The sequence below is a fragment of the Oryx dammah genome, unplaced genomic scaffold, assembly GCF_014754425.2.
Source record: "Oryx dammah isolate SB20612 unplaced genomic scaffold, SCBI_Odam_1.1 HiC_scaffold_1, whole genome shotgun sequence".
NCBI lineage: Eukaryota > Metazoa > Chordata > Mammalia > Artiodactyla > Bovidae > Oryx > Oryx dammah.
The window spans coordinates 56705184-56728120 of NW_024070185.1; the positions used below are offsets into that span (position 1 = coordinate 56705184).

A 22937-nucleotide genomic window follows, 5' to 3' on the forward strand; every position below is an offset into this window, starting at 1 on the left:
GCAGGCAGGATCTAGCACATAGTAAATGAGGAACCAGCGACCCCAGCAATGAAGGCTGTGGCCAAGACCCTGCTACCTGTGGACTTGGCCCTCCTGAGTGAGAATTTCTTGCTGTATTAATAGGTATCAAAAAAAAAAAAAAAAATCTGATCAGATCAAAACCTTCACTCACTTTTTATGGCTCACCAAGCCTTCATAATTGAGTGCCTATGAGCCTCAGTTCATGTGACCATCTTGTAGCCTAAATTCCTAGCTGTGTGGCACGACAGGCCATTCCCCTAAAATATCGCACACTGTCATATCTCCACGTAGTGCACAAACTCTTCCCTCCTGCCTAGAATAGCACTGCCTCCCCTTCAGTGCACGTCTCCTCCTCACTCTCGCAGCTTGCCTCGACTCCCCAGGTGCCATGAGTCCTTTCCCAGTGCCCTGATTCAACATAAATCGGTACCATGCTGAGGACAACTGCCCACAGTTATATCTGTCTCATTCCCGAGTCCTCTGGGGACAGGTGGGATGACTGCATCAGCGAGCATACAGCTGGTGCTCAGTAGAAGAATCAGAATGTCTCAACTCATTAATTGTTACCTAATCACTTACAAATCGAGGCATGAAAGACTGCTCCAGTTAGGAAAGTGAGCTACAAAAAGGTGGGTAGTCCACTTGGGCTCTGCCAGCCAACCTTCCCAAAAAACTTATATCAAATGTGCCTAGGAGGTGGTTTCTCTAAGGGGAGAGGCAGTCCCAGAGATACAGAGCTGATGAAGAGCAGAACAAGAGGCAATGAGAACAGTAACTGTGAAATCCACAGACCACCCCATCAGCACAACCTGGTGGATGTGAGACCCCCTCAGACATCAGCTGCGGCAGAAGTTGCCGTGGGTCATGTGTGACAAGCTGGTTCCAGAGTCTGGGTGCTAAAGAGGATACAGTGAAGCTTAGGAAGTGAGGGGACCCAGGCCAGAGTTTTGGTTTAGTCACTAGTGAGATGTGGAGACTATAAAGAAGTTATCTGGGTTGCATTTCCCTATTTTTACAGCGTGATGTGACAAAACATACCCTGTAAATGTAACTGCTGAGCTGTGGGGGAAATGATGTCATGTGGGAAAGTACTTGCAGGCAAGTAGGAAGCATAATATAGATTTAACTTTTGGTTCCCATGTCACAGGAGGCAGCTCACCATCCCTTATTATTTACCAAGGAGGGAAAGCAGGACAAGAGGGCATGCATAACAGGTCCAACTCAGCTCATACAAAGGAGGGGTCAGCCAATCACAGAAGTGGGGCTCTAACCTCTACCTTCGCTTCCAAGTCAGTACTACCTCTGACACTCTCTCCTCAAGAGGAATTGTGGGGCCCACCAGGATGGAGACACCTTCCCTACACAAAAAGAGAACACCAGGCATAATCCATGTGCTTCATGAAGAAGGCCTGAGGGCTGAGGGCTGTGGCATCTAGCTCATTCTAAGACAGATGAGAATAATGTTAAGTTATGATTTTGGATGATGCTCTCAGCCTCAAGAACTAGTAGAGTGAAGGTGGCTGCTGGGACTGTTGGGATGTGGACTCACAAGAAAATCAGAGCCATATTATTCTAAGATTCGGCGGGGGGAAAGTCCTCAGGTATATAATTCATCTACTAATGATAAAAATCTTTCTTTGCCAATCTAAAAAGCTCTACCTTTAATAATTTTTTTAGGGTCTGTATAGTCCCTTGGACTGCAAGGAGATCTAACCAGTCCATTCTGAAGGAGATCAACCCAGGGATTTCTTTGGAAGGAATGATGCTAAAGCTGAAACTCCAGTACTTTGGCCACCTCACGCGAAGAGTTGACTCATTGGAAAAGACTCTGATGCTGGGAGGGATTGGGGGCAGGAGGAGAAGGGGACGACAGAGGATGAGATGGCTGGATGGCATCATGGACTCGATGGACGCAAGTCTGAGTGAACTCCGGGAGTTGGTGATGGACAGGGAGGCCTGGTGTGCTGCGATTCTTGGGGTCGCAAAGAGTTGGACACGACTGAGCGACTGAACTGAACTGAACTGAACTGAAGCCTAACTTATAACATCTGTTAAATCCTTTACTTCTTTCACAGGATTTTCTCAGTTTGGCCTCTGAGCATCCCCCCAAACAGCAAATATGCAGATCAAGGCGCAGTCCTCACCTCACTTGAAGACAGCATTTCTACATCAATGGAGGGCTTTAGTAACAAAATACAAACAGAGGACGTTAAACTATTAAGATGGGAGACTCTTTCCCCTTATTTAGTTGAATACATAGCTATCCTCATATTTTAAAAAGGGGAAGGCAGAACTTCTTAAAATGGATATTAAAAAAAATTACTAGACAAAGTAAAGAAGAAGAGATGGTCTAGCTGATACACTAGAAGTTCTCTGATCAAAGTCTGCATTTATGATTCTAAGGCCCTACTTCCTCTATCAATTAAATTTTTCCAAACTGTAAATGTGCTGGGGCAGCAACAGGGCTCCTGTGTAGGACAAGATGCAAACCAAGAGACACGTGGATGAAAAGTAAGACAAAGATAAGTTTAAAATATAGCCACTTCAAAGATCCATTCAAAAGTCCTAGCAAAAGAACCAACCACTGCAGGTAAATAGCAGTATTCACTTAAGAGATAAGACAAGCTATGTCTAGTAAGCTGAAAGCCATTTCTGAAGAGGTAAAAAGGGGAAGAAAAGGAAGGGACGATCGTCCAGGAGCTAAACATAACTCAGATCGAAAGGAAAGGACTCACACTTCAATATAAACCTAAGAAATTAGGGACACAGTCCTAGACCATTCAAAGGTAGAAAAACAGGAGTTAAACACACATGGTGACAATATAGCACAAAATAAGCATGTTCCTTTATGCACTTAATAGACAAAAAAAAAAACCCCAAAACCCCAAATAGTATAATAAGTAAAAGGGGGGGGGTGCTGAATTGATTTCCAAATCCACTAAATAAACCAAGTGTGGAATCTAGACATGGTCAGCATAGGGATCAGAAGAAAGATCAGGAATGGAGAGGAGGGAGAGGGGACTGGCCACAAAAACGTTTTCTCAGCTAGAAGCTGGATGGCCTTTTTCAATGCTGCAAAACATATTTTCTTAAGAGGCAATTTTACCCCAAATGCAGTTTAGATTTTCTCTTCCCATTAGGCTCCAACTCCAAAAAGGTAGTTTAAAAGGTTTATTTAAACACTAAACAAGTGGGTGGAAGATTTCTCAATTACACGTCTAGCATTAAAACACAGGGTGAGGGAACTTGGAACTTAGCTGGAATCTTGAGTCAAACTATTATTAGAGTTACAACTGACCTCTAGATGTTACTGTACGAGGCAAGTGGGCCTCGGCCCCAAGTATTTATTTGTGGGGAGGAAAGCGGTGCCCTTGGGCCAGGAAAAAAACATCTTGAGGGGAGGGAGGCACAAAGTATAACAAAGATGTCAATCTGTCTAAACTTCAGGTTTCTTTTTTATCAGTGAGCTCCACAGAGTTCAGGGAATAAATTTCCTAAAACTCAAAGTAAGTTCAAATTAAGCCGACAAAACGCAACAATTAAATTTCGCCTTGAGGGTTTGGAAACACAGTGAGAGCAACCGCTTATAAATCAGCATTGCATGTCTCTAAAATGCAAACTGCATTCTCCCTTGGAAAAGGATGAATCATAGGGCCTTACACAATCCTGGGCTCATCCCCCACCTTGTCAACGAGGCAAGCATTTGCTTACTGGCTCTCAAGGCTCAAGGGGACAAGAGGACTTCAGAAGCTTTAATTCTAGTGGGGAAGAAGCAAAGAGAGATAGGACTTGTATACATGATTATAATTCAAGGCCAAAGTGTGGAAAGTGTCACAAGACTTACAAGGGGCTGGTGGAGAGAGATCATATGTGGGAAAGGCATCAGCAAAGGCTTCTGGGAGGTGGCAGCAGCCTGAGTGGTCTTTAAAGGAAAGAAAATATTTCTGCATGAACAGGTAGAGACAAGTTAGAGAGGAAGTTGCTCCAGGTAGGAGGCAAGCCATTCATGGAATACAAGGTTATCCTGTTCAGCCAGAGCATGAGATGCAATGCATATAGGACATAAGGCTGGAAAAACAAACTGAGGTGACTCTATCAGAGGGATTAGATCAGGAGATTATATGAACCTTTTGCAGATTTCTGAGCAAGAAATAGACAAGATCAGATAAATATTTCATTAAGGAAAACTCTCGCCTACAATCTTGAGGATTGTAAGAAATAAGAAGACTGGGTAAAATGGAAAGTATCAAACCTAAAGTCTGAGTATAGATGTAAGAATTGGGATGATGCCTTCAACAAAAAGAAGTCAAGAGAAGTTAGAAGTGGGAGAGAGAAAAATGTCCAGGTTGGTTGGGAAAGCCTACTGAGATCTTAGATCACACTAATACCAAAACAAGTACAGAATAGTGGCAATGTCATGCTCTTTGATAAGAAACAATGAAAGGCCACAGGGCCTTTGCATATGCTGGTTTCTCTACCTAGAGGCTTATGCCCTTTGCCTTCAAACTCTTCAAGAATTTTCCCTTAACCCTCCAAATGAGATCAGCCTTTCAGAGTTTCAGAAAACAATACTCCTCTGTCACGTTCTTATTATTGTTGTTCAGTTGCTAAGTTATGTCTGACTCTTTGAGACCCCATGGACTATGGACTATAGCACAACAGGCTCCTCAGTCCTTCACTATCTCCCTGAGTTTGTTCAGATTCATGTCCATTGAGTTGGTGATACTATTTAATCTTATCCTCTGCCACCCCCTTTTCATTTTGCATTCCATCTTTCCTAGCATCAGAGTCTTTTCCAATGAGTCAGCCCGTAGCACCAGGTGGCCAAAGTATTGGAGCTTCAGCTTCAGCATCAGTCCTTCCAATGAATATTCAGGGTTGACTTCCTTAGGATTGACTGGTTTGATCTCTTTGTAGTCCAAGTGACTCTCAAGAGTCCTCTCCAGCACCACAATCCAAAAGTATCAATTCTTTAGCACTCAGCTTTCTTTATGTTCCAACTCTCACATTCATACATGACTACTGGAAAAACTATAGCTTTGACTATATGGACTTTTGTTGGCAAAGTGATGTCCCTGCTTTTTCAAATGCACTCTAGGTTTATCATAGCTTTCCTTCCAAGAAGCAAGCATCTTTTAATTTCATGGCTGCAGTCACCATCCACAGTGATTTTGGAGCCCAAGAAAATAAAATCTGTCACTGTTTCAACTTTTTTCCCCTTCTATTTGTCATGAAGTAATGGGACAGGATGCCATGATCTTAGTTTTTTGAATGTTGAGTTTCAAGCCTCTTTTACCTTCAGCAAGAGGCAATTTAGTTCCTCTTCACTGTCTGCCATTAGAGTGGTATCATCTGCATATCTGAGGTTGTTGATATTTCTCCCGGCAATCTTGATCCCAGCTTGTGATTCATCCTGCCCGACATTTCGCATGATGTACTCTGCACAGAAGTTAAATAAGCAGGGTGACAATATACAGCCTTGTTGTACTCCTTTCCCAATTTTGAACCAGCCAGTTCTTCCATGTAAGGATCTAACTATTGCTACTTGACATGCATACAGGTTTCTCAAGAGATAGGTAAGACAGTCTGGTACTCCTGTCCCTTTAAGAATTTTCCAGTTTGTTGTGATCCACACAGTCAAAGGATTTAGTGTAGTCAATGAAGCAGAAGTAGATATTTTTCTGGAATTCCGTTGCTTTTTCTATGACCCAATGAATGTTGGCAATTTGATCTATGGTTCCTCTGCCTTTTTTAAACTCAGCTACTAGAACTGGAAGTGCTTGGTTCAAGTACTGCTGAAGCCCAGCTTGAAGGATTTTGAATATAACCTTGGTAGCATGAAATGAGCATAATTGTATGGTAGTTTGAATATTCTTTGGCACTGTCTTTCTTTGGGACTGGAAGGAAAACTGACCTTTTCCAGTCCTGTGGCCACTGTTGAGTTTTCCAAATTTGCTGCACAAATATTGAGTGCAGCACTTTCGCAGCATCATCTTTTAGGATTTTAAATAGCTCAGACGGAATTTCATCACTTTCACTAGCTTTGTTCATAGTAATGCTTCCTAAGGCCCACTTGACTTCACACTCCAGGGTATGTGGCTCTAGGTGAGTGACCACACCATTGTGATTATTCAGGTCATTAAGACCTTTTTTGTGTAGGTTTTTTCTGTGTATTCTTCCTACTTCTTCATAATCTCTTCTGCTTCTGTTCAATTCTTGCCATTCCTGTCCTTTACTGTGCCCATCTTTGTGTAAAATGTTCCCTTGATATTTCTAATTTTCTTGAAGAGATCTCTAGCCTTTCCCATTCTATTGTTTTCCTCTATTTCTTTGCACTGTTCATTTAAGAAGCCTTTCTTATCTCTCTCTGCTATTCTGTGGAACTCTGCATTCAGTTGGTATATCTTTCCCTGTCTCCCTTGCCTTTCACATCTCTTCTTTTCTTGGCTATTTGTAAAGCCTCCTCAGATAACCACTTTGCCTTCTTGCATTTCTTTTTCTTTCGGATGATTCTGGTCACTGATTTCTGTACAATGTCATGAACCTCTGTCCATAGTTCTTTAGGCACTCCATCTACTAGCTCTAATCCCTTGAAACTATTCGTAACCTCCACTGTATAATCATAAGGGATTTGACTTAGGTCATACCTGGCTGGTATGGTATGATCACAGCTACCTCAATTTAATTACACATTTATTTTTGTGATTACTTGATTAAAACCATCTCCCCATCATCAGGCTTGAGCTCCCAATAGGGTCCTCTAGCCTATTCAGCAAATTTGGATGACCTCTGTAGAAGACAGGAAAGGAAGTGGAGTGACTGACAGATGGCCTAGGAACCTGAAATCATATCCCATAAGTCAGGGCTGAAGCAGCAGACATACTCAGCTGGAAGACACACCTAGTGGAGAGATGGTGGTCTCCAAAGATCTCAAGAGCTGTCTGTCTTGAGCAGGCTGGATTAGTGGAGCACTGTGTGGTCCCAGGGAGTAGGTAAGAACAGGATTGACAGGTAAAAGTTCCAGGGAGACAGAGTTCAACTCAAGGGCTCAAAGAGTTTTCAAAGGGCCAGGGAAAATGAGCTGACATCACTAGAGAAGCTGGGTCAGAGATGCTCAGACACTTGGTGAGGCCATTATAGGAAACTTGAACCACAGATGAGCATTCACACTAGAGGCACTTCTAAGGCCCCTCCAGCCCTAAATGAACTCTCCCGGCTGTACCACACTTCTCAGACACTCATCCATCTGCCCGTGAATTGTCAAGCTCCTTCTCTGTGCTGGGAGCCTGCTATCCCCTATACCTGCAGCAGCCCACCCTCCCAGCCCCCTCTGCCAAGCTCTGCCCTATCCTCTTGCGTGAACTTCAGCTTTCTGCGTATCCACCCTACCCCAAGGAAGCCATTACCAACTCTGTCACTCTTTACCTGTCTGTCTATCACCATTTTTCCGCCTTCACAGCACTCAGCACTTGTCACAAACGTAACTCAAGTATTTACTATTTCTTTAAGGTCCACCCAACATCAGCAGCCCCCCCAGAGATGGGAAGACCAGCACTGTCTTTCCTGGAGCCTGCTGGGTACCTAACACACAGCTCTCCTTCAAACTTTGTACAAAGAGCTTCCATTTGCCCTTTCCAATTATTATTTCCATTGGAATTTCTCAGAGAAAGACCCTGGAAAATTTTTACCACTTTGTTCACCCTACCCTAGACATGGTGGCTTGTCACCATTTCTCATGGTCCTCAGATGGTACTGCTCAGTGTGGCTGGCGAACATTCACTGCTGCCCCTGGTGAGGTGCCCACTCTCCCAGAGACTTTTACACAGCAACTCAAGTCAACTCACAACTGCTGTCTCTTGTAATAAAACACTGGGACTGGTATTTTGTATCTTTTCCCCCTTACTCATCTTTATCCATCTTTTATAGGAGTCTCAATCTTTGTCATTTCAGGGAAAAACTGGTCTGTCATCATAGCTGGTTTGAACGGCACTGCCTCGGGCAATATGACTTTACTAAACGATGAGAACAGTAAGTCTTCTCAAACTAATTAATGGATTAATACATGGACTAAAACTGCACAGCCCATATCCTAGACAGTGGGCAAGTCCTTTCTTTCCCTCTGCTACCAATTAATTGGATCTTCCTCCCATAATATCGTAAAAGAAAATACCTTAATCTTGAAAGAGAATCCAAAAATATCTTAACTGTCTTAGAAAGCAGTGATGCCTCTGATCCACAGACCAGTGCCCTTTTTGATCAATGGGAGAAAACCACCGTTACACATGAGTCTCCCAGCCTTGCCTCTCAGTTCACTGTTGCAGTCTGAGCCGTGAACACGGGGAAGTCCAAGGTGCTGGCAAGTCAAGAACATGACTATTTTGGCTCTAAGAAGCATGTTCACTGAAGGTGTAAACTTGGTGTTTAACTGCACACACAATTGTTAGGAACTGAGTCTGAGTTAACCATCTCTAATACCAGCCTTCAGGACCAACTCTATGGCTCTCAGCTCTGCCCACCCCACCGCTCCTTTCCCACATTTCACATTCAGGGTGGGGTCCTGGACACACCCCCCACAGCTCTGACTGCAGAAACTGGCTTTCCCTAATGGTTAGTTGAACTTGGCCTTCATTGCCTAATATTTCCCTGAAGATTTATCAGTTACTATTAATGACTGTCTCTTAGCTCAGCAGTACTCACCTGCCCTTTATCCACTCACTAGACGGAAGGACACACGACAGCTAGCTATTTTGCCAGCAACCACAGGTAAGAAATACCGATAAGCACCTAAGGCCTCCTAACAAAGTACAACACAGTAGTTGACAGGTTCAGTAGTTCACTGAAACCTTTCAGTCAGAAGAGACCTCCCAGCCAAGAAAGTATTTGCAATACTGCCCCACTTCCCAGTCCTGCTCTTCCCTGGGCCAAGATGTCACTGTAAATCCTTAACGTCTCTACTAGGTCCTAGTACAAACCAAAGCTTCAGTTCATCGTGAGTCAAATTATCATGAAATAGATATCAAAATGCAAGAAAAGAGGAGCAGTGGGAATCTGCCTTCTAAAAGCAGGTGATAGAGTAAGGATTTCTGTCTTCTGAAGCAAGGCTGCAATAAAAACCATACAAGGAGGACCAAGTAGTCGAACGGACTACTCAAAATAATGCAGTATGCAACAGACGTGTAAGTAATAGCTGAATGCAACCATTCAAAAGTAAAGGGTATAAGCAAAAAAACAAAAAAAAACTGAAGGCCTGTGGCATGAACCTCTTTTGGGAGGGAAAAAAAAAAATACCAGTGAATTGGAACCAGCTTTCTGCCATCTTCTACCTAGGGAAACAAGAGTATTTGCTGAGAAGTAAGACAGACTCTCGTACTTCAAGCTTGCTTTGTACAAAAATGAAGAATTTTACGAATTATTTGAAATCACATTTCTAATTACTAACATATTATGGAAATAGGTGGTTTTCAGTGACCCTAGAAGAATAATCCACAGGGCTTTTCAAATTCTGAATGCTCTTTTGCCCTTTAACCTACCTCTCACTGCTTCCCATCATGCCATATTATACTTTATAATCCTGGCTCTCTCAGAGGAAGGCACCCAGCAAAACTTTACTGGGGGTGCGGGGGGAACTACCCCACATTTCACACAACTCTTGCTTCCACCGAAATAAGAGGTGGCACTGAGCTAGGTAAAGAAATAGCACATTTCATTTTTCTGAGACTTATTGCCCACAACACAGTCCTGTGGAAAACCTCCAACAGGCACCCTCTAACCCAGGGGCAAGGCAGAGCAGCTTTCTGAGGAAGGGTCAAGTGAGGGGGACCGATCGTCCCTGGTTCTCACCTCCCTCCTTGGCCCTGTCTCCAACAGCTTCTCTCCAGAAATAACTAAATGCATGAGATCACCCACAGTGAGAAGACAGAGGCATGACACCTACCCAGTGTCTATTTATAGAAAGTGTTAACACTCCTCAGGAAAAGACACTGGAAATCTCCTTGGAAACACCCAAGCCTGTGCTCCCTTTGGAATTCTTGTGCACTGATACCTGTGACTAAATAACCTCCTTTAAAACAGAACCCAAGAGTTAGAGGTACTTACGGCTTCCCCCCAGGGATTCCTGCCAGGTTTGGAGGGATCGTAGGTACTCGCATGTGAGGGGGAGGATCAAACCCAACCTGGAAACAGAATAAGGCATCAAAGACTCAGTTTATGCAGGGTAGGCACTTTGTGACACCTCTAAAAACTTTTTACTAGAAACTCAGAATCCCCAAAGCAACAGAAACAGGGACACGTGTTAACATTTCCCAAAAGAAAAATTATAATGCAAGAAATAATACAGCCTCCACTAAATACCACAAGACACACTTCTTTTTTGGGAGGTAGGATGGCACATGATCCATCTGTGCATTGAGAACCAGCTTCCCATGGTAAATACATCCTGTGGACTTAGGATGTTCTGCCTGTTCAAACAAGTACAAAGAACATACGCTGTCTGAGCCAGGACAACGTGACTATCAACTTCAGCACTATTGACGTTTTGGGCCAGATAATTCTTGGCTGGGGGCTGGCCTGGAATGGCAGGATAATTAGCAGCATCACTGGCCTCTACCCTCTAAGTGCCCATAGCAACCCCCCAGTTCTGACTAACAAAAGTGTCCCTGGCTATGACCGAATGTCCCAAGGGGGGCAAAATCACCCCCAGTTTCATGCCATTGGTCTAAGTCAATGCTTAGAAATTCACACATGGACTCTTTTTTGTGCACCTAGTCCCTCGGCTGCCCTCTTTGCTTTAAATGATCTTGCCCTCCACTGCATAGCCTTTCCTAGGAGTGAAAAGGAAGGGGAAAATGATGCACTTTAATATCATCTCCAGTTATTGGAGGTAATGAAGAAGGGAGAGGAGAGAAATGCACATCCCATGTTTCAAACAGTCAACAGAAATGATTCGGGGACTTTCATTTGCTATGAGTTATAATCTAGTCCCTTTTCCTGATGCAATCAAGGACCACACGGTCAACTTTCCCCTTTACTCAAAGTTCTATCTCTTCCTGGTCAAACATGAGGTCATTTATAGTGTGGGAGAAGGCAGACAAAGAGGAGACCCTGCCCCACAACTTCAGTCCCTCTGTGTTTCTCCCTGTTGAGCTGAGATCACTGCTTACACCAAAGTCACGCAATTGGTTTTAAAGAATAATATAAGCACGGAAAGAGAAAATAACGGCTTCTCAAATATTTTTTCCTAAGAATTAAAGAGGAGAAAAAAAAATTGTCAAGAAACGAATGAAAAGGCTTCTGTGAGCTACTTGAGTCATTTCATCGCCTTCCAGAGGAAAAGAAAACCTACTTTGGTGGGAGAAAACCAGATGTCCCCTAAACCACGGAAGGAGCTCCTAAACACTGCCTTTTTTCATCCACAAAAACAGTAAAACAAAAAGTGTTTGGCCTTAACTTAATGAAGCAGCACGTTGATGAAGGTGGACAAGAAGGAGCAGTGGAGACACTGGGTCTTTGTCTGAAGGTGTGGGGGCTGCCAGGCGCTGGCCCTCCACAGGTCCCCACCCGCATCCATCCTCAGTCCCTGCCATCCTCACCATCGGGGAGCGCCCATAAGCCACCACGGCGGCAGCAGCCGCAGCTGCACTCATCTGCGGTGACATGTTGTGGAGGCTGGCGTAGGCGGCGCTGGGGCTGGTCAGCTCACCATTCATGCCCGCGTGGGGCACCATCCCAAATGGTGCGGGGTATGGGCCGGGCACCGCCAGGGGCGTCCTCAGGCCAGCTGCTGCAAGGAAGCACAAGCCACAGTGACTCACCTGGCCACTCAAGTCAGCCTGATCATCAATTTCAGGGCCCTCTTCAGTGCCTCCTGTTATAGAGGAGGAGGGAAGGCTGGTGGTGTGGGAGGTGAGGGGTGGGGTGTGGGGGTCCGGGGGGTGCTGTGGGGGGAGGGTATCACCTCCACTTCCTACACAGGGTCCCGGTCCCTTCTTCCCTACAGCTGAACTCCTCTCCAGGAAAGAATGGACTCCAAGGGGAGCACTGCCCACACATTTCCCCCTTGTACATCCACTTGGCAACACTGGGAAACCAGGGGAATTAAGCAGCATTATTGTACCTAACTGACAGAATGCACCACCTTCTGACTTAAACTCAGAAGGTTCTCCTGATAAAAATCCATGATTTTTCCTTCAGCTTGAACTTTCCATTTCTGGTACCAATTTCAAATAAAAACCTGATCCTGGATTTATGTAAACAAGAGCACAGGTTTAGGAGGAATATTCTGGGGCCCCTTTACCGCCTGGTCTAGGGTATTACATTCTCCCTCTCCCAAGGAGGAAGATACAGTTAAAAGTTATGAGTTTGTTCAGGGGCTGGAGTCTCAGTGAAACCCTCCCAATTTCTCCTGGAAGAGAAACCACTGATTCCTAAGGGATGTACCAGCAGAACACTGGCCAACTGAAGCACACAAGAAACACACTGGGGCTGGCCAAACCGGCTGTTTCAGTCAACATTAGCAATCTCAGACACACAATGATAGTTTGGTAAGGAGCTTACGTGCAGAATAATTATCAGAAACTTTATTGAAGTCCTTGGGATTTGGATTATTTGGAAATAAAAGAAAAGCCAAATGTAAACAGTCGGAGACTGAACAGGGTACAGCTGCTGAAACCCAAGGACAAACATCTGTTTCTTATCATAGCTTTTCAGAGATAAGAAGGAGGGAGGCAGGCAGAAAGCACCTCTCATATTCACGGGGAAATGCCCAATGAGATGAACAGACAAATCAAGTTGAGAAAGAGAAAAACAAAACACAGCCCACGAGGGGCAATGCCTTACCCGCTTGGTTGACGAGGGGGTCCATGGCTGGAGGCTTGCCGAGGCCTGGACGGAGTCCTGGAGTGGCGCTGGTGCCCGGCGTTGGCATGTCACTCCGAGGCGTCGGTGTGCTGGATTTCAGCACAGGCGTGCTGGCTTTTTCATGCTGGTATCATTAAACAAATTAAATGAGTATTATTTTTAATCCAAGCCATATTACACAATTTATCACAACAGCAGCTGGAACACTGGGCACCTTCTAGCTACTCCCTCGGCCAGTTTTCATAAATCCACACAATGTTGACAGCATTAACTTGTGAGTGAGAAATGTTGACCTTTCCTCTTCCTGCCAGAATTAAAACTCTAGCTAGAGACACGGAACATGATCACATGCCTTTCTCCGTAGATTTTATTTTAAAAAGTATTTTTCCATCAGGCTTGTGGACTTTGGATCTAGTCCAAGTAAGAATGATGACCACCCAGAGGAAAGTTCTCGGTCACTCAGAAACAAATGCCTCCATCACCAAGAATATCAGAGGGAGGAACCCCCCCTACCAACCTTTCCACCCTTGCCTTTTAGTGGCAGTGGGATTGAGACTGACAGTGAGAGACAGCTGAGCCATCAACTTGATGAGAAGCAAACTAGCATTTCAGAGGCAAAAGCCCTAGAACTAGCCCTATCATTTTAGGAGATGTAACTAAAAAAAAATAACTCTTTGGCATTCAGCAGCAGCACCCATTTGCCTACATAAACAGTGTGGACCCATTAGTGTAAGAGGCCTTCGGGAGTCAAGATGGTAACAGAGTCACAGGGCACCTTCTTCTGCATTTCAACCTTTCGCGTCCTTTTAGCCAGTCTGAGAAGTGCTCTGGGATAGCAAAGAACACAGGCTAGAGAGACCCCAGCTCTTTCTGGCCTGGGAGTCCATGTGCTGTGTAAACTTGGCAAGCTCCTCAAGCTTGCCAACTTGAGGCCTGCCTCCCCATCAGTAAAATGGGATAATGCCTTGAGGGACCACACAGGGATTAACTGCAGAGTTGTTATGGTGTAGTTATGGTGAGTGGAGAGATGAGACACTCCATAATGTCTAGTGAATGACTGAGAGCATGAGTAGGCCTGGTACCACTCTCATCCCTCCCACAGTTCCAGGTTACCTGTGGTGCCACCTTGAGTACATCACCATCTGCCCGGTAACCCAATCACAACATGACCCAACAGGACGGGTCAGTCTAAAACCAGGGGAAATGCACCACTTAAGAAAGTGAAGGACTTCATAGGACCTAAGGCGTTCAAACCATTTGTCAAGTAAGAAGTTTCAGAGAGTCTGTGCCACAGACACATCCCCCAAGAAAGCAGGCAACAGGCAGGGAAGCTTGTCTTCCTCTAATTATGGCCCAGAAAAGACAACCCAGAGGGAAAAAGGAATCACCCAGGGACAGAAAGCAGAACCATGAGTTTCACTTTGAAACCCTTAAAAATATAACTCAGTCATTAAAAACCCCATATTTCAAATATATTAGGGAACCTCTTGTTCCCCAAGAAAACTGAACTGCTAAATAGGCAAGTGACAGTTCTTATGACCTACCAAGCTCATTTCTTTGGATTTCAAAGAAGTGGAACTTCCCGAGGAGGCAGTGGACGCTGGGCTGCTGGAGGCGTCTTTCTTCAGCAGGCGGGTTTTGTCAATCCCATTTTCCCTGGGTGAATGGGCGGGGCTTGCACGGGGAGATGAGGGGTCCTCCAGAAGCACAAGGAAAGGTCTCATGATTTCACTCACAACAGATGGATCTTTCCCTTTACACACTCTGTTTCCATACCAATTCTCCAAATTAAAGGAGAGTGCTCAAAGTCCTTGAGATTTGGGCGATTTGAGCACATGCACCTAATATTGTTGTTCCAAGGAACAGGATGGTGTCTGCAAGCACACCAGTGGAAACACTATAAAGAAAAAAATCTAGAAACAATTGTGTCTCCCCTCATGCTCACATACTTTGCCCAGAGGGCACAGGACAGAAAGGAGCACCAGACACCAACTTAGGAATCCAAAATGGTTAGGGAGACAGATTATTTTTTTTAAAGAAACAAGTTTGTGTTGTTTTCAGACCATTACTGCTTTATGAACACTCAGTAAATTCTTAATGTGTAATGTTGCAAAAGACCAGCATATGGTGGCTCCACATCCTTTCTCTCACAAGTTGCTCTAAAAATAAAGTTTGATGAAGAGAATGGTTACCTCATTAGAAACATCCACAACTAAGTTGTCATCGCTTTTGTCACCATCACTATCCTGAAAAAAAAAAAAAAAAGGAGAGATTTTAATGCCATTTACTAAAGGGACTGAGGCTTAATGAAATACCTATAGTTCTTGGTAGCAGACAGACTAGAAAATGACCTGGGACATGCCTACAGATTCCCTTACAGAATACCAGCCCTGGTAATTAATATCACCTTCTTCCCTTCTCATCTGACCCAGGGAGGTGCAGAGCCCCAGGCAGGAACTCTGTTGCAATAGCACACCAGCCATACAGTCACAGTGTGTATACAGGTGATGGCAACTTGTAAAACCCGGCACACAGTAAAGACTCAATAAATGTTTGCAACAGCTGAATCTCTTATAATCCGAAAACTACATGTCCTTCTTTAAGAGATCTTTCCCCAACGGATTTCAAACTAAGAACACAATTTCATACCATTGCTTTTACATGTATCACCTTGAAGGCTGTCAACAATTCTAGTGTTCATGGGCAATTCATAATTACAAAGACAAATTTGGACCTTGTTCCCATGGGGTTACTAATTACTGCAAAAAAAGTTACATAAAGCAAAAAAAATAAATAAAGCAAAAAAAAAAAGTACAAACAACAAAGCTAAGTACTGGCTGAAATAACTACCAAGATCTAATCTAACCTCACGTTGGCTCTTTAGCAATCAACTTGGAATATTCTTGAGATGGACGGAAGATAGGATGGCAGTATCTGGAGGGCACTGGCATCCTACAGTAGGGCTTTTAAGGTCTTGACACGAAGCCATAAAATTGGCTCATCAGAGGAAACTCCATGGTTGCACTGAATTTGAAAAAGCTTCAGAAAAAAAATTTGTTCAATTTAATAACGTGATTACTCCTACATCAAGTTCAGGGCAGGCTGAAGAAGCCCTGAACTAAGGTTAAGATGCTTTCTTAGCCAAAAGGCCTATGCTCTTTAGTGCAGAGTCATACAATGGACATACAAAAAAACAGGTTATCGCAAATGGGCCCTAATTCTCAAAAAGGAGCAGGCCCCGGGGTTTATGATCTACACAGTTCTTATGCTGATGGCACTGTCAAATAAGAATACACTACCAATGTCTGAGAAATATCAGTATAAGGGCAAACTCATTAACTTTCTGTGGACCCCAAGTCCAGCTAGAAAGATACCCTCAACTCTAAATTCATGTCTTAAATGTTTTATCTAGTCATACCTAAGGTGTTATATGAGGGAGCCCCAACTGACTTTCTTCAATAATGTGTGACTAGATATGCTTTAGTCAGTTATAAAGGTCCCATGCAATTCACTAGCAATAACAAGAAATTACAACCAATGAGGAAACCTGGGTAATTTCAAATAAGTCTGTTGAAAGAAGTATTTTTTCATGCAATAAAAGAAAAACTTAATACTAAAAAACATTTGCTTTCTCTTAACAAAGCCCACAGAAAATCACAAATGTTTTCAGGTACTAAGAAACCCAGGGTATGGGAATTCCCTGGTGGTCCAGCAGTTAGTACTCCACCCTTTCACCGCAGGGGGCACGGATTTGATCCCTCCTCAGGGAACTAAGATCCAGATCTGCATGCTGCATGGCAGCCAAACAAAACAACTACAACGAAAAACACTGATTAAAAGAAAGAAAGAAAGAAACCCAGGGTGACAGTGACAAAATATAAGCTGAAGGGGTTTCCCTTTAGGGAAAAAATGTAGAAAAAAAAAAGGTTAATGTAATGTACAGACCAACTGGTAAGAAGTAGCAAACAACTCATTTATTTAAAACGGAACTGTGAAGTGAGTGCCTAAGTAATCTGAAATGTAAATGTTAGCTTTGTATCGGATCATCCCCCAAATATAAACCTTCACAGTACAGTACATATATGTCATCAAACATCTAAGGTCTGAGTCCTTTGCTCCACATTCTCCATCATCATCTCAGTACATTGCCCTCAACTACCAATACAACTAGACACAGCTAATAGCAGCAGGTTACGAAAAAGTCATGTAGAGCCATGGATTCTACATCACTCACTACTAAATAATTTATCCACACGAGCCTTGCACAGAGCAACTTGGAACTGTATCATTGGCAAGTGTGCAAATTTCGGTATGTCATGGCTGATGAACAATCAATGTCATATATAAAAGTATCTGTATGCAACACAAGTTCTGGGCAAAAGATAAGGGCTTGGGCTGGGGTGGGGAGATCAACAATTTGGGTTCTTAGAGTATTATTACGGAACAAAGTAGGTACCAATATTCTGTGGCAAAACATCCAATCCTAGGCTCTTGCTTTGGGAATCCTAGCATGGTTATCAAGAGCATGGATTCTAGAGTCAGACTGTCTCCAGGCTCTGCTACTAATTCTGGCCTTGGGCCAATCACTTAAAAGCTCTGTGCTGCCATTCCTTTATCTGTGAAATGGAGGGATGGTACCAAATATACAGGGTGGTTTTGAGAGTTAAGTGAAACAAGACATATAGAAGGATACAGTACCTGGCACTACCTTGAGGTGCTCCTCAAGAACTGTTACCCATTTCTAAATACTATACTAGCCCTCAGCTTGTGCCAGGTAGCTGGAGACAGAGGTCCAGCGTGGAAACCTCTGCACAGCAGCCAGCTGGAGGTGGACACGTTCTCCTCCAGGGGCAACCAGGAAAGGCTTAATTCACCCTCTACTCTCACTGCTTCTGAGAATCTGTCCATCCTGAAATAGAAACTCACGGACACACGAGGAAATGACAAGGCATCTGTCAGATGCAATGTTTATGACCCTGAGACCACAGTCAATGGCCATTTGGCTTGGTTTGCTCTCCTCATGAATGTGGTTTTAGCCAGATCTGAATCAAGAGTCCTCACATCGAGCTGTGTGGTCTCATCTGCAGGGTTTGAACAAGATGCCCCCAGTGTTTCTTCCATGTTTACCATGGACTTTTATCACTGCACCACTCGCTGTAGCAGAGGACAGACTCTGACTTCAGACCTAATTTGGACCTGAATCTATTACCACAATGGCATCCAAAAAGGCAGCTGATGACACCAAATTCTTATCCTCATTATTTCAGCACGACAGGGTACCAAATTTTGCAAGGCCTGGGACAAAATTAAAACAGTGGCCCTGGCTCAAAAATTGAGCATTTAAAGATGGTGGAGAGCAGAGGATGAAACTAAGGGTGAGACAGGTTCCTTTAAAAGCAGGGCCAGTGCTGCTGGCTCAGACCACACACCATGAAGCTAGTCCTACATTTCTGTATCCCCTCTTACGAATAACTGCAGTAGAAAGCCCCAAATTTAATACTGAGCCTAGAAGATACACAATTTACAGCTCGAGAGGGAAATAATATCCTACAATGTAAGAATCTATCCTCTTGATACATTATTTTAAAATATGTGAAATTATCAGATCTTTTATAGACTCACTTAAAAGGTGAGCAAGAAGACAAACAAAATATTATTTCAAGCCCTTTATTTACTTACATAGTGGCTGGAGTCCTTATCGTCCACCTTTCTTTTTTTGATGTCATTAGAAAACTCGGGCCCATTTCTGCGTTTATCTGTGCCTCTTAAACTGTCTGGGACCAAGAGGGAATTACTCTGCAAGACCAAAAAAAAAAAAATCAATCAGAGATTTCTTCCCAAGTCTCTCTGTACACATGAAAACCCAACCTGGATGTGACAGCCGATTTGGAAAGGTGATACCTACACAGCCTTTCATTCCATTTAATTCGTCTCATCAGAAGACGTAGATGGCAAACATTTATAGAGATTTAAGCACTTAAAAGGGAGACCCTGATTATGCAATCAAGCCATCCAAAGCCTCGTGGATCCTTCTGGCCCTACTCACTTAAAATGCTCCTCTGTTCTGTTTGTTCTTAAGAGAAATGGGAGCCTGCTGTTTATACGTGGATGTGTTTTTATTCTTTCCCACTGAGACTCCCTGGTCTGGAATACGAATGGTCTATGAGCAAAACCTGAGATCACTCTATTAGACGTATTCTGTCACTGCAAGAGTCAAAGTGGGCCTTTCTAAAAAGACACAAAGAGAGCGGGTGGGATTAACAGCATGCTTTCCTAAAAGGCAAATCACATTTTCCACAGTCACAATGAAGGAACTCTTTTGAATTCTTTTAATTTATTGTTGAAAATAAGATTTGGTGTTCCTTGCCAAGAGCACTGAAATTTAAGACCCAAAGCAGGAATTCCAGCCAGTGAATCTTCAACAGCAAGGCCAGCTCCCACACACAAAAGCAGGAACAAGGACTAATCTTTTCCACAAACCACACAGGATACTTTCCTTCACATGTGCTGAGTATGAACTGCTGACCCAAAGAAAACAGGCATTTTAGCTATTTGAGGGTCACATGACACGATCTGACATCCCTTCAATTCCCGGCTCCCCTTGGGCTAAAGCATCAGAACATGTTACAATGAGTTCTTTTAAGTGTGGGATTAGCATATGCAAGAGGGCAATTTGTTCAGTGATGTGTTACTACCTTGAACAATGCTGAACTGGCTGTGCAAAAACTTCCTTTCTCAAAGCCCAGATAACCCCAGTTTCTGAAAGATGTTGGAGAACTCAGTCTGTCTGCGGCCAACAAACAGTGATGCTATCTTTCTAGGCTGCAATTTAAAATACAATGGGGCTTGGGAAAACCTTGAAGTAAGATCACCTCTAATGCAATAAGTATCAGGAGCAAATCTTTAAATAAAGGTCCATTTTTAGCGGCCCTGGATGGGTCTTCTGTCCTAACCAGCCCAAGGAAATTAGCCAGGTGGCTTGCTCTCAAACCGCCCTCCTTTCGTGCCCTGTGAAAACTGGGGACCCCACCATGGGAACATTCTCAGCTCAACCACACTCAGGAGGAAATCAAAAGGCATGCTGAAGCCCCTCTGCCCACTTCAGAGGCTGCCTCTGAAGCAGCTGGGCTTTCATTCATGACCGTTCAAGCTCCACAAATGCCAGGAGGCTTACATAAAAGCAGTGGTAGGAACCAACACAATTCAATATAGAGAAGCTCAGAATAATGTCTCGAGCACAGTGTGGGGCTGAAAGGTGAGCTGGCTGATCCCTGAACTAATTACCTTGGCAAACGTCTGCTAAAAACTAACCCCTCTGACCCAGACCCACTGCCTGACAGGACGCAGGAGACTTAACAAAACTCCTGTGAAGTGCTAACACACACACTGGGGAGGGGAGCAGCAGCTTGTGCTCAAGTGGAAAAAGTGTCCAAACACACTTGTCTGTGTTCTAGATTATATCAGCCCCCAAGTCTCTTCCTCCAGACTCAGACCAGAAGCAGTGAGGGCCAGGCTGCATCATTCTCAACCTGACCATCTACCCATGCGCCCAGCAGAACACAGCAGTGTTGGTGTCCAATGGCAATTTTAAAGTCTCTCTCTCCAGGGTCTCTCCTGAGCAGCTCTCCTGCTATAACTAGCACTGGGCATCCAAACCACTCAGCTACTCAAAGACAGGTTTCCAATTATCTGATTTTTTTCTAACGTCAAATGGGACTGTGATCACAAAAGTAAACGATGTGCCTTCTAGGAACAACGCAATTTTTGCTAGAAACAATAACATTCCTCTGGCTGGACCCTGGCAAGCTGTGAGGCTTCTGCATCTCCATGTCAGAAGTGAAATTCTCATTCCTGTTTGAGCAGCTTAAGTGAGGCCTATAATCTGAATGAGTTCTGCAGAGCTCTGAAAGTACTTCTAAATTTAGATGGGGTTGGTAATTAGCACTCCTGCTTATCTGAAAATTGGCTCCATTCAGATGGAAGATTGAGACAAGTTACGAAATGAAATGTCTCATCATACCTTTGATGATATAAAATTGATTCAAAATACGGCAGCAAGGAGTGTGGGCTGGAGAGGCCTGGGACAGCCACAGTCTGGAGCCAGGGGGTGCCTGGCCCATGCTGCAGCCCCACCTGTGACAAACCACTTTCTTGTGGTTCCCATGTGCCCTGTTTGCTGTGATTGTCCCCAGCATCTTCCAGCCCTGACACTGCTTTCATTGTTGTTCTTGACTTATGCAAATAGTTCCAGCCTAATGAACTTCGATTCACTGTTGGCAGCAACAGTTTTGCTTAACTACTGCCTAGGTGACCTTCATCTTTCACAATTCTCTCATTTGATCCTCAGAACCCACAAGTGACCACATGGGTAGTGCTGGATGTCTCCTGATACTGTAAGTCTTCTTCCCCTGGGCTATGCTTTGCTCTCACACATTGTCTTATGTTCCTCAGGGCTCAGCAGCAGAATAGTCATTCTGATGGCTGTTCTGAGACATTTTACACACATTTTAAGAATGAAGAGACTATACCTGGGTGCTGACTGAATACCCTTTGGGTCGTTCAAAATTTACGGTTCCATTTTGATTTGTTAGATTTGAAAGAGGACAAGACAGAATCATATTTAACATTAAAATTTAATATTCAATCAACATTTAAGAAGAGCCTGTTTGTAAAAGAATAAAACTGAGGTTGCTTCAAGTTACTGAGAAAGTCATGCATTCTAAACACAGAAGACAGTTACGACCAAACCTCTGATGAGGCTAAAGCAACCTTAAAACATATTCATTGTCTTTATCCCCCTTGTTTTATCTAGAGGATGTCCAGAAGGGGAGGTGATTTTCCTGAAGTCAGGAAGCTTCTGTCCATTAAGTCAAAGTGTTGCACTGCCCAAAGAGTGATTTTTAAACTCAGTTTATGTACATTGAATACTTGTACCCAAATAGTTGACCCCCCACAAATACCTCTCACTTAAAAGTCATATTGGCTCTTTAACCTAGTGAGCCTAAAATTCTAATGTGATATGATAACTACTAATGCATGCTTTCTTGGATTTCCCCCACCTCCTAAACACAGACACATCTTGCCTTACTTGGTACATGCCCACCATAACAAAACTGTGAACATATCAAACACTAAAAACATTTTACAGCTTACTTTTAAATGACCTGAAAACAATCCCAAATTCCTGGCTTTCCACTCACGATTCCTGCCATTTATAACCCAAGAATCACACTAAAAAAACACCCCAGCAGAGAACAACAAAATAGCCCAGGTATCCACAGCCCCAGTTTCATGTCCCATAAATTATTGCCAACAGTGGTTCCATATATTTACTGCCTCTCCCCCTAGAGTCTGTATTTGGAAAGGTATTTATCTTCCAAACAGCGTTCATCAAGTAAAATTCACTTTTCAATTATTTATTTGCCAAATAAATATTTAATTGTGAATTAGAGTTTTTTAGTCAACATAAAAACTAGTGTTACCACACTGAATGATAGACTCTAATTCTAGCCAAGAAACTTCATGTTTTATTTCACCTTGCAGCTGGTAAAATTTAATTATCTGCCAGAATTTTTCAAACACTGTAATTACTGGGCAGACTTCTACTACAAATGTTCCGAGAGCTGGGATTTCCAGACTGTATATAAGTTTTCGTTTGTTTAAAAATTTTCTTAAGAACCAAACAAAATCATCTTATTTACCTTATGTCTTCCCTACAAGAACTCAAAAATAGAAGTTTCAAACAGCCCATGGGGGATATTACAAATCTGAGCAAATCAAGATCTAAAAACATGCTGTTTTCAAAATAAGCTAAAGTTTGAAAGTCGTGATGATTTTCTGTACCTTTCAAGTTACACACACTGGTGGGAACAGAGCCAAGTAAAACGATAAAGGGAGAGGCAGATGAAACAAGTCTTTAAAGAAAACAAGATCTCCCTGGAATGTTCAGCCCAGGGACAGAGTGTCTAAAAGACCCGTTATCCCAACTGGCATGCTTTTCTCTCCATCTATATAAAGAGACTATTCATGAAATGATTAGATGAGGTCTAAGAACAGAGAAA

At 43.4% G+C, this 22937-nt stretch overlaps 1 protein-coding gene across 2 annotated transcripts in view; it reads right to left on the reverse strand.

The window, feature by feature from the left end:
• Positions 1-22937, reverse strand: part of LOC120876872 (transducin-like enhancer protein 1) — a 91610-nt gene that overhangs the window by 14628 nt on the left and 54045 nt on the right. For both annotated transcript variants that reach the window (XM_040259118.1, XM_040259035.1), the window contains exons 9-14: positions 18556-18672; positions 15069-15122; positions 14421-14573; positions 12856-13000; positions 11610-11800; positions 10117-10193 (exon numbers count right to left, since the gene is read on the reverse strand). In XM_040259118.1, the coding sequence (XP_040115052.1) occupies positions 10117-10193; positions 11610-11800; positions 12856-13000; positions 14421-14573; positions 15069-15122; positions 18556-18672 (737 nt within the window). The remainder of the gene's footprint in view (positions 1-10116; positions 10194-11609; positions 11801-12855; positions 13001-14420; positions 14574-15068; positions 15123-18555; positions 18673-22937) is intronic.